Below are 12,993 nucleotides of genomic sequence, written 5' to 3'. Positions count from 1 at the left end.
TTTGCTGTGAAGAAAAAAAATATCATGAAAAGGTTTTAAATAGATTAGTGGTAGGATCAGATTAAAAGATCACTTGAGTTACCATGTGGGTCAGAAAGGATTTAGGGTGATGAGAAGTAGGAAGTAATGACAACATTTAAAGGCAGAGGCCTATTAGGAAACTATCTCAGTAACCTATGTCAGCAATGTCCAATACAAGTACAATGTGAGACAAAAATGGGAATCAAATAATTTATCATTTCTAGTAGCTACACTATTTTAAAGGGCAAAATAGATTAATTTTAATAATACATTCAATTTAACCTTATATAAAACATAATAATTTAACACATAATCCCAAATAAAAATTATGAATGGGATAATTTATATTTTGTTTGTACTAAGGCCGTAAAATCCAGTGTGTATTATATTTACACCAGATCTCTAGTAATTATAAAAATGCAAATTAAAACTACACTGATGGGCTGGGGGGTTGTAGCTCAGTGGGAGAGCACCTGCCTGGCATGTGAAATGCACTGGGTTCGATTCTCAGCACCACATATAAAAAAGTAAAGGTCCAATCACAATTAAAAATTATTAAAAAAAAAAAAAAAAGGAAAACTACACTGAGATTCTGTCTCGTTCAGTCAGAATGGCAATTATCAAGAATACAAGTAATAAGAAATGTTGGCAAAGATGTGGGGAAAAAGGTACACTCATTGCTGATGGGACTGCAAATTGATACAATCAGTATGGAAAGAAGTATAAAGATTCCTCAGAAAACTTGGAATGGAACCACCATTTGACCCAGTTATGCCACTCCCTGGTATATATCCAAAGGACTTAAAATCTTTGCCATCCTTGAACCACAAGTTCCTTCACATGGATAAAAGACTCTCCAAGAACTTGTCTCTGTCTATCTCATTTCCTACGCCTTTCATCTTAAAGGTCATGTTCTAGTCACACTGACCCACTTGTTGAGTTATCAAATATACTAGGTTGCTTTGCACTTAAATCCTCATGGCTCATAATATACCCTCTAACAAGAACACTGTTATCCTTTCTTTGATAAAAATCCTTTTCCTCTTTTGAGTGGTAATTCAGGTACCGCAGACATTGTCTCCTCTGGGGAACCTGATTTTAAATCCCCAAGTTACCCTCTCCATCTGTGCTCCTAAAGTAGTCCTAACTCATCTTGTACCAGACTGTATTACAGTGATTTTCTAAATATCACTGTTTTCCCTATCTTAAACAGCCTGGCACAAAGGAACTGTTCAATAACTGGTTCTTGAAAATCACAAAATGAATGAGGGAATAAATAAACAACTGTTTTCATGCCTTCAGAGACTCACTCAAAACATTAGTCATATACTAATCTATGTAGTAATTTTAATAAATATTAAATAGAAGAGCAATCTGTTTTTGAAATTCACAGACCCTTTCCACTAAGTTTTTTAAAACATAATTTTTGTTTCATACAAGGGAAATTTTCTAGCTAGATCTGATATTATTTTACTAAATATTCTGCTGAACTTTGAGGAATAAAGACCCTGCCATACAATTTTTGTTTTTAAACAATAGTGAGTAATGGGAAGAAAATCAGAGAATACTGTAAATATGAAGAAACTGTAGAAGTTGATAATTTCACTAAAATGAAAAACCTGCCATAATTTGCTGGCATTGATTTATCCACAAAGTGCTACTTTACTAATAAAAGTTAGTGTGACATCAGGAACTATGCCTCATCCCTACTGTATCTGGCATAAGACAGGGCTCCACAAATGTTTTCTGACTCAAATAACTAAGTTTCAAACTCAAAATGGTCAACAGAGATACCAAGAAGAGTTTCACATGCAATATATGTAGTATTCAAGCTCTAACAAAAGCAAAAATATTATCATTTTAATATTTTCTTTCCAAATTTTCAAAGCAGTTAAATACTACAGTCTAATTAATACCCATGGATTAACATCAACTTAGGAATTTTAGGATATTAGTAAGAGTTAGGTAGGAAATGGGTCCACAGTTAAAAAGTTTAGGTAATCCTGGAATACAAATAAGTGGGTTTCTTTACTATAGCAATATTTCAAGGATGGTAACATAATCAAAAGAGGGATGTAGTAAGTTTTCTCAAGCAAATTTGGCTATGAATGGAACTTGAGAACAATATGAGACCAGTGTATACAAATCTAGGAGAAAAATAAGGTACTGGTCAAAGTCAAATAGTAAAGAAGGACTGTGTAGAGGGAAAAGAGGGGTGGGAGGGGTGGGAGGGGTGGGAGGGGTGGGGGGGAGGGGAAAAATATAATAAACATCATTACCCTATGTAAACGTAAAAAAAATAAATAAATAAATAAAAAAAAAAAGAATTTCAAAAAAAAAAATTAAAAAGATCAACAAATTATATATTCCATTTATAAAATGAAATTTACCAGGAAACCTTGCACACTTTTGGTGAAAATGTAAATTGGTACAATTATCATGGAAAACAATCAAGGGAGTCCTCTGAAAAAGTTAAAGGACCACTATATGATTCATTAATCCCACTACTGGCTTTATACACACACATACACACACACACACGAAATAAATTCAGCATTTCAACAAGATAGCTGTACTCCCATGTTCACTGAAGCATTATTTACAACAGCCAAGATAAGAAATCAACCTAAGTATTTATCAACAGATGAATAAATACAGAAGATGTGGCATATGTATATGTATAAACAATGAAATACTATTCAGCTTTAGAAAAGAAGGAAATCCTGTCATTTGCAATTACATGGATGAACCTGGAGTACATTATGCTAAGTGAAATAAGCCAAAGATAAAGACAAATACCACATGATACCACTTACATGTGGAATCTAAAATAGGTGAACTCACAGAAATAGAATAAAATAGTGGTCACCATGGGCTGAGTGGGAGATGAATTAGGATACAACAATTAAAGGGTACAAAATTTCAGTTAGACTGGAAGAATATATTCAAGAGCTCTACTGTTCACCATGATGACTATAGTTAAGAACAATGCACTGTATTCTTGAAAACTGCTCAGAGAGTAGATTTAAGCATGCCCAGAAAAAAATGACAAGAGTATGATGCCATGCTATTAAAGATAGGGAGTACTGAATCTGACTTCCTAATCTCTACTCTTATGGGTTTAAAAATTAAGTAAGTACAAAAGGCCTTATTTTTTACTAATTACAATTGCAAAAATTATGTTCTAAATATTTCAAAGATTTTTCTTTATATATTAAATACATTTTTATATGTGTACCACAGTGTATAACTTCTCTTAAATGGGCCTATGTAAATTAGAATGCATAATTATACAACACAATTGGAATTTCAGTAATTAATAGGATCAGAATGCCTACCTGATTATCTGAAAGCCACATAGCAGTCAATTGCTGTAGCTTTGTAAAGCTAAAGGGCAAATTCTTCAATCTGCAGGAAAAAAATACAAACAAAAATTAAACTTTAAAATAAGAATATTTAAAATGAATGAAAGGGCTGGAGATGAATGAATCAAAGCTAAATCTAATGACCTTCTGAACAATGCTATAACATGATATATGAAAACAAGATAAAAAGGAGAGAAAAGTCTAATATAGGTCTTTGTACAGACATAAGACAAAAAATGATCTAGTTTTAACAATATATTCGTCAACTACATAATTCAGCAAGAAAATGTATAATTGCTATCTTCAAAAATGTGTCTTATGTACTAGTCACAACTGTCCTTGCCTTAGAGAAAAAACAAGGACATATTAAGTACTATTTTATAAAATTGTTTTGGCTTTTTATTAGTATTTAGGAAGTACTCTTAAAGATAGATGGTTGTAAAAACTGCACCATTCTCTGTATTTTTTGTAAGTCATTACTTATACAATTGAGAAGACTTTATTAAGATGATAATAAAATAAACAAAGTAGTACAAGCACTTATAAGAATGCAAAAATAAAATAGTACCCTATTTAAAACAGAATGTCTACTTCAACCTTGTTTTCTTAGGCCTAACTAGTCTTCTGTGACTACCTATTCAGACAATTTGTTAAAACCTAAGTCCTCTAGTTTGGGAAGAGGAAGTATAAGCCAAAACAGGGAGTTAATAAGAAAGCAGTTCTGTTTCAATAAAATGGAACTGTAAGAATATCATTAACTAGGCAGAAAACTGAGTTTGAATTAAAGCTCTACCTTACAAGCAATATAAGTCACTTTAATTATATATGAATCTTAAATTTCTCAAATAAAATGGAAACATCTGTTGCACTATTCCACAGGGTTGTTTTAAAGACTTCACAAGATATTATGAAAATAAAATGTATAAAACACTTTACAAATGGTGTTTTAATCAGTCTCATTAGTATTTTTACTTCAGGAAAAGGTATGAATATTTTGTTTTTAACTTAAATACTGTTCCACTTTAGTGATCATAGTGATCCATTTGCTCTGCACTTAGGCTCTGCAGTCCAAGCAGTGTAAATGAGTGTACCTCTGCCCAGAAAAATAGAAGCAACAGATTAGACTGAAAATTTGACTTGTTCAATGGTATTATTAAGGTAAAGATCTGACTTTAGGAAAAAAAAGTTATAAGAGAATAAAGGTTGTATTCCAAAATGAACAGTGACAACTACAGTAAACATTACATCAAAAAAAAAATTAGATCAGTCTCTTTAAACAAACTTTACAATACCTATGAAAAGAGGAACAAGCATTAGCTATGCTATCATAGCTTACGAAACCTTAATTTCATTCAGTCTTCTAAAAATCAATTGATGAATGAGTATTACAAACCTATTATCACTTAAATTAATGACTTTTAATTTTTGCATATCACCCATTTCCTCTGGAAGTGTCTCAAGTTTATTAGAATGGAGAAACAGCACAGTTATATTTTTCCAGTTTCCAATCTGAAAGAGAAACATTTGGCCTTCAGGTTAATGAACATAAGAACAATATCATATTTGAAAGTTATGAAAAAGATTTTTGCATTTATTAGAAAAATATCTTTATTCCTTTTTTAGTTATTAGTTTTGATGAACAAAGGAAAGTATTTAGGTACTTATTCTAAGTTAACATAGCTATTTATTATTCAGAAAATAATAAGTTGTTTTATAAAGAAAATAAATGAAACAATACTTGGAGCTATAATAAAGATAATTAGAAAAAAACAAGAAAACAGAAAGCTAAAACAAATTTAAAATATAGTACCTCTGGGGGTAATTGTTGTAAATAATTATGATCTGCAGCAAAGGTTCTAATGTTAGTAAGCTGTCCAATAGATGAAGGCAAAGCTTCAACTTCATTGAAACTGCAATCCAGTTCTTCTATTGATATTAACCTTTAATTATAAATGGAAACACATTATTTTAAAAAGTTTCCTGTACATAATTCAAAATTTAAGAACATGAAAAGCTGAATTTGACTGTGATCCCAGTGAAACTTCATAAAGGTAAACTTCATCAAATTAATAGGTCTGTCAATTTTTACTATAAAAATACCCAACCTGCACACCAGTTACTTACTTAAATATTTGTAGAAACTCCTTTAGTTGTTATTTATGCAACTGTCTGAAAATACAGTCTGAAAATATGGCATACTGAACTGAAAGTAATAATTTCAAGAATCTACACATTTACCAAAAAACGTACCCTCCTACAGATTCTGGTAGATACATTAATTGGTTTTCATCTATTTTTAGAGTTGTGACATTCTTCAATGAACCTATTGAGAGAAGAAATAACAATTTTTCAGCTCAAACTAGAATTCAATGTGAGACATTACATTTGGCAAGAATTAAAAGAAATTTGTAAACTAACCATCAAAAGAGATACCACTCCCAATTCCATTCACTCTCTTACCCTACATTTTCAATTTTAGCTCATATCCCTTTTAATACAGTGTATATTTGTTTACTAACCCCCACCAAAATGTAAAATTTGTAAGAGAGGGGACTTTCTGTCTGCACTATTTACTGCTATAACTCCATTCCTAAAAACAATGCATGGTAGAGAAGAAACCATCCACTCCCCACCAAAAAAAAAAAAAAAAAAAACTTATTGAATTAACAGAAGCAATGGCAATGGTCTATAACAAACCATTCTATGTATATAAATATTAAAACGGTAAAATATATTTTAATTTAAAAATTAAAAATGTTGATTAAAGTAGAATGCTAGTGAATCTGCAAAACGTACATTATCTAAAACGACTAATTCAACTGAGAAATACATAAAAGTTATTTTTTGGTTCTTTTATTAACTTTTTAAAAAAATTTTTTTAAGTTGTAGATGAACCTTTATTTTATTTATTTATTTATATGCGATGTTGAGGATCAAACCCAGGGTCTCACGCATGCCAGGTGAGTGCTCTTACCACTGAGCCACAACCCTAGCCCCTAACATCTTCTTTGGGGTTTGTTTATATAGTCATTTTATTGATAATACACAAACTTAGAAGAAACCAAGATGTTCTCCAGTAGATGAATAGATCAATAAACAGTAGCAAATCCAGACAGTAGAATATAATTCAGTGCTAAAAATAAATGAGCCATCAAGCCATGAAAAGAAATGCAGCAATCTTAAATGAATATAACAAAGCCAATCTGAAAGGCCACACATTGTATGAGTCTGTATAACATTCTAAAAAAGGCAACTAACAGAAATAGTTATGGATCCATGGTTTCCAGGGGTTTCAAGGAAGGAGGGATGAAGACACAGAGCAGAAACCATTTTTAGAGGAGTGAAACTATTCTGCATGACATTACAATGACAGAGACAGGTCATTAAACATTTGTCAAAACCCAAAGAATTTGCAATACCAAAAATGAAATCCAATGTAAAATGTCAAGTTGAGTTGCTAACACATCTTAAAGATAAAAATATTTAGGATTTAGTCCTTTCATTGAAATAATTCAATTCCCTTGATATTTCATTTAATAAGAAACTTAATACAAATTTATCACTGAATTTATTTATTTTTTAAATTTATTTTCAATGCTGGGGATTGAACCTGGGGCCTTGCACATGCCAGGCAAGAGTTCTACCACTGATTCATACCCCCAGTTATTAGAGATACAGATTTAGTAATTGCAGATCTCTCACAGGATTTGTTCAGCAAGTCTGATTTATTGTCTGTTCTATAATGAAGTAGGCCTGGGAAAAAGTTACTAAATAAGGGCTATGATTAAAAGTTGAAAACCAGTTATACAGATTCTTTACAAGATTTCTTTAGTATAAACAAAGCCATAGTAACATTAACAAATGAGTAAATTGTACAACTAATCATTAGGAATAATTCAAAAAAGATCTATTATGTAGCAGTACAGTAAAATTATGTGGTAACAAATAAAACTTTCATGGAAACCTTCAGTTTAATCAAAATTACATGAATTTGAAAGCAATACAAACCAATAGTCTCAGGCAGCTGTTGAAGTGAATTGCTTGATAACAGGAGGTCTTGGAGATTTTCACATGCTGAAATTCCTTCTTCGACCATTTCAATATTATTTTTAGAAACATCCAAATATGTGAGCTGTTTCAAACTACCAATAAACTATAAGTAAAAAAAAATAATAATAAAATAAATATAATTAATCTATCAAATAATTTATAAGAAGTATAGGTAATAAACAATGTCAACTTAATTCATAATCAAATGTTAACATGAGAAAGAGGACTCAAATTGTGAGTGCCACTAGAAATATAGTCAGTAAGCTAAGAATTTCTACTAACTTTAACCCAACGGAGTGACAGGATATATATTTTTCTTTAGGAATGTAGGTGTCAATCACCTCCCTAGAGAGTTACATATATGGGGATTCTTAGGCCTTCTTTAGATTTTGGGAGTTTATAATTTATCAGTCAGAAAGAAAGTTCATGGAAATCATCCTAGCTTAACATTTCCACAGACAAAATGATTTAGGATATCAATTCAATTGCTACTATTGGAAAGGATATACTCTATACTACTAAGAAAAGACTAAGTTACAGAAGTTTGTTATAAGAATTTACATAGAATATACCATCCAACAAAGAATGAATACACTTTCTTCTCAGCAGCACATGGATCCTTCTCTAAAATAGACCATATTTTATGCCACAAAGCTACTGTTAGTAAATACAAGAAGATAGAGATACTACCTTGTACTCTCTCAGATCATAATGGATTGAAATTAGAAATAAATGACAGAATAAAAAACAGAAACTTCTCCAATACCTGGAGACTAAATAATACACTATTATATGATGAATGGATAACAGAAGACATCAGGAGGGAAATAAAAAAATTCTTAGAAGTAAACGAGAACAAAGACACATCATATCAAAATCTCTGGGACACTATGAAAGCAGTACTTAGAGGAAGATTTATTTCATGGGGTGCATTCAAAAAAAGAAGTAGAAATCAACAAATAAACGACTTAACACTACAGCTCAAAGCACTAGAAAAAGAAGAGCAGACCAATACCAAAAGTAGTAGAAGACAGGAAATAGTTAAAATCAGAGCCGAAATCAATGAAATCGAAACAAAAGAAACAATCGGAAAAATTAATAAAATAAATAGTTGGTTCTTTGAAAAAATAAATAAAATTGATAAACCCTTAGCCACACTAACAAAGAGAAAGAGGGAGAAAACTCAAATTACTAAAATTCGGAATGAACAAGGAAACATCACAACAGACACGAGTGAAATACAAAACATAATTAGAAGCTATTTCGAAAATCTATACTCCAACAAAACAGAAAACCTTGAAGACATCAACAAATTTCTAGAGACATATGAACTACCTAAACTGAACGAGGAGGACATACACAACTTAAATAAACCAATTTCAAGCAATGAAATAGAAGAGGTCATCAAAAGCCTACCAACAAAGAAAAGTCCAGGACCAGATGGGTTCTCAGCCGAGTTCTATAAAACCTTTAAAGAAGAGCTCATTCCAATACTCCTCAAACTATTCCATGAAATAGAAGAGGAGGGAACCCTACCAAACTCGTTCTATGAAGCCAATATCACCCTGATACCTAAACCAGACAGAGACACATCAAGGAAAGAAAATTTCAGACCAATATCCTTAATGAACATCGATGCAAAAATTCTCAACAAAATTTTAGCAAATCGCATACAAATATATATTAAAAAGATAGTGCACCACGATCAAGTGGGTTTTATCCCAGGGATGCAAGGTTGGTTCAACATTCGGAAATCAATAAATGTCATTCACCATATCAACAGACTTAAAGTTAAGAATCACATGATTATTTCAATAGATGCAGAAAAAGCATTTGATAAAATACAGCATCCCTTCATGCTCAAAACACTAGAAAAAATTGGGGTAATGGGAACATTCCTAAACATTATAAAGGCCATCTACGCTAAGCCCATGGCTAATATCATTCTAAATGGTGAAAAACTGAAAGCGTTCCCCCTAAAAACTGGAACAAGGCAGGGATGCCCTCTTTCACCGCTTCTATTCAACATCGTCCTTGAGACTCTAGCCAGAGCAATTAGACAAACCAAAGAAATTAAAGGGATACGAATAGGAAAAGAAGAACTCAAACTATCCCTGTTCGCTGATGACATGATTATATATTTAGAGGAACCTGGAAATTCCACCAGAAAACTTTTAGAACTCATAAGTGAATTCAGTAAAGTAGCAGGTTACAAGATCAATGCTCATAAATCCAATGCATTTTTATACATAAGTGATGAATCTTCAGAAAGAGAAATTAGGAAAACTACTCCATTCACAATAGCATCGAAAAAAATAAAATACTTGGGAATCAATCTCACAAAAGAGGTGAAAGACCTCTACAATGAGAACTACAGAACACTAAAGAAAGAAATTCAAGAAAACCTTAGAAGATGGAAAGATCTCCCATGTTCCTGGATAGGCAGAATTAATATCGTCAAAATGGCTATACTACCTAAAGTTCTATACAGATTCAATGCAATTCCAATTAAAATCCCAATGATGTACCTCGCAGAAATAGAGCAAGCAATTATGAAATTCATCTGGAAGAATAAAAAACCTAGAATAGCTAAAGCAATCCTCAGTAGCAAGAGCGAAGCAGGGGGTATTGCAATACCAGATCTTCAACTCTACTACAAAGCAATAGTAACAAAAACGGCATGGTATTGGTACCAAAATAGACAGGTAGATCAATGGTACAGAATAGAGGACATGGACACAAACCCAAATAAATACAATTTTCTCATACTAGACAAAGGTTCCAACAATATGCAATGGAGAAAAGATAGCCTCTTCAACAAATGGTGCTGGGAAAACTGGAAAACTATATGCAATAGAATGAAACTAAACCCCTATCTCTCACCCTACACAAAACTCAACTCAAAATGGATCAAGGACCTCGGAATCAGACCAGAGACCCTGCATCTTATAGAAGAAAAAGTAGGTCCAAATCTTCAACTTGTTGGCTCAGGATCAGATTTCCTTAACAGGACTCCCATAGCACAAGAAATAAAAGCAAGAATAAACAACTGGGATAGATTCAAACTAAAAAGCTTTCTGTCAGCAAAGGAAACTATCAGAAATGTGAAGAGAGAGCCTACAGAGTGGGAGAATATCTTTGCCAACCATACCTCAGATAGAGCGCTAATTTCCAGAATCTATAAAGAACTCAAAAAACTCTACACGAAGAATACAAATAATCCAATCAACAAATGGGCTAAGGAAATGAACAGACACTTCACAGAAGAAGATGTACAAGTAATCACCAGATATATGAAAAAATGTTCAACATCCCTAGTAATAAGGGAAATGCAAATCAAAACTACCCTAAGATTTCATCTCACCCCAATTAGAATGGCGATTATCAAGAATACAAGCAACAATAGGTGTTGGCGAGGATGTGGGGAAAAAGGAACACTCATACATTGCTGGTGGGGTTGCAAATTAGTGCAACCACTCTGGAAAGCAGTGTGGAGATTCCTCAGAAAGCTTGGAATGGAAACACCATTTGACCCAGCTATCCCACTCCTTGGCCTATACCCAAAGGACTTAAAATCAGCATACTACAGAGATACAGCCACATCAATGTTCATTGCTGCTCAATTCACCATAGCCAGATTGTGGAACCAACCTAGATGCCCTTCAGTTGATGAATGGATAAAGAAACTGTGGCATATTTATACAATGGAATATTACTCCGCAATGAAGAATGATAAAATTATGGCATTTGTAGGCAAATGGTCGAAATTGGAGAATATCATGCTAAGTGAGATAAGCCAATCTCAAAAAACTAAAGGACGAATGATCTCGCTGATAAGCGGATGAGGACATATAATGGGGGGTGGGAGGGGCTAGCATTAGGTTTAGGGTTAGGTTTAGAGTTAGGCTAAGGAGAGCAGTAAGAATGAAGGAAAGAAGGACTGTGTAGAGGGAAAAGAGGGGTGGGAGGGGTGGGAGGAGTGGGAGGGGTGGGGGGGAGGGGAAAAATATAATAAACATCATTACCCTATGTAAACGTAAAAAAAATAAAAAAAATAAATAAATAAAAAAAAAAAAAAAAGAAAGATAAAACTTAACAGTTTCACCCCCCAAAAAAAAAAAAAAAAAAGAATTTACATATTTTAATCAAGAATGTGCTCACAGTAAGAAAAGTGTGATTTGTTTCTGTTTAATAAAGAATTAAAATAATCCATTTTTAACTAACTAAAAGTAATTTTAAAATGCACAGTTCAAATACTGCAAAGAAGCAACAGCAATTAGTGAAGCTGTTCAAAATTTTATTTACATACCCCTGGAATAAAAGTAAGTCTATTACCATCCATCCAAAATTCTTTCAATCCACTTAGTTGCTCAAGTACTTCAGGCTGTTTGGATAGAAGGAAAAATCCAATTAATTTACAGGAATGTCTTTATCTGACAAAAGAAGCCCTGAGAATATCTAATGTAACCTTCAGTTTCAAAACATTAAATATAAGGGGGAAAAGTTGGGTGCAGGAGAGAAGCACAGCCAAGATGTGAGCCATTCCACTGCATTACAGTTACTACAATAACAATACTAAAGGGAAATTCCAATAGATAGTCCATAAAAGTAGATTACATAAAACTCATTTAAAGTTTTGGATTACACAATAGAGTCAAGTATCTACACAACTAATAAAGAAATAAAAATAGGGGGTCTGGGAGTACAGCTCAGCAGTAGAGCACCTGCTTAGCATGTGAGGCTAAGACCCTGAGATCAATCACCAGCACCTAAAGAGGAAAAAAAAAAAAATAGGATCCACTGCCTGGAAGTATATAATAAAAAGAATTTCTCATTCATTATCAATAAAAAGATAAGCCTTTTAGAAAATCTGAGAAAAATCACAAAGATGTTTCTTATGACATTAATAATGAGGGAGAAAAAAGGCACTATACATCTTAAAAAAAAATTCAGTGGGCTGGGGAGATAGCTCAGCTGGTGAAAGTGCTTGCCTCACAAGCACAAGGCCCTGAGTTTGATCCCCAGTACCACAAAAAAAAAAAAAAAAAAAAAAAAAAAAAAAAAATTCAGTAAGGGAAAGGTGAATAAGCAAAGGCATAACCACATGACAAAAATAGAAAATTCTGCTACTTAAACTCCTAGTGGAAAATTTTAATTACATGGTAAAAAAAACTGCTTATAACAGTGTTAAAGACCTAAAACTAATTCTAAGGGTTGTTGTGGACCTTAGTATTCAAGGAAAATTTGCTCTTGGGTATTGGAGTTTAAGACTAGAATGCTTCTGTCACCCCACAAAGCCAGTGCAATAAACGACCAAGTGACAGCAAAGAGTACCATCATATCTAATCACTATAATAATGTGAGTCATACATAAAAAAGTCACATTTATAGTCAGATTTATTGTTAGCATATATAGATAAGAATTCTAGATATATCTTGGATTAAACAAAATTTCCTTTTGTGCTTAACTGTTGCAATTCCATTAGTAAGTTTTTTTTATAAAAGTATAATGGTGAAAGATCAAAATGGAACAAAAATGAATGATTCTGAAAGCTAA

The 12,993-nt window shown here is 32.5% G+C and overlaps 1 protein-coding gene across 7 annotated transcripts in view; it reads right to left on the bottom strand.

Moving 5' to 3' along the window:
• Erbin (erbb2 interacting protein) overlaps window positions 1-12,993 on the bottom strand; it is a 134,513-nt gene that overhangs the window by 38,679 nt on the left and 82,841 nt on the right. For all 7 annotated transcript variants that reach the window (XM_047554840.1, XM_047554839.1, XM_047554843.1 and 4 more), the window contains 6 exons: window positions 11,746-11,820; window positions 7,395-7,539; window positions 5,637-5,709; window positions 5,197-5,326; window positions 4,780-4,895; window positions 3,360-3,429 (listed from right to left, as the gene is read on the bottom strand). In XM_047554840.1, coding sequence (XP_047410796.1) covers window positions 3,360-3,429; window positions 4,780-4,895; window positions 5,197-5,326; window positions 5,637-5,709; window positions 7,395-7,539; window positions 11,746-11,820 — 609 coding nt within the window. The remainder of the gene's footprint in view (window positions 1-3,359; window positions 3,430-4,779; window positions 4,896-5,196; window positions 5,327-5,636; window positions 5,710-7,394; window positions 7,540-11,745; window positions 11,821-12,993) is intronic.

Source organism: Sciurus carolinensis, chromosome 6 (assembly GCF_902686445.1).
Source record: "Sciurus carolinensis chromosome 6, mSciCar1.2, whole genome shotgun sequence".
In the NCBI taxonomy this organism is placed as follows: Eukaryota; Metazoa; Chordata; class Mammalia; order Rodentia; family Sciuridae; genus Sciurus; species Sciurus carolinensis.
This window is presented reverse-complemented; position numbering and strand designations above follow the sequence as displayed.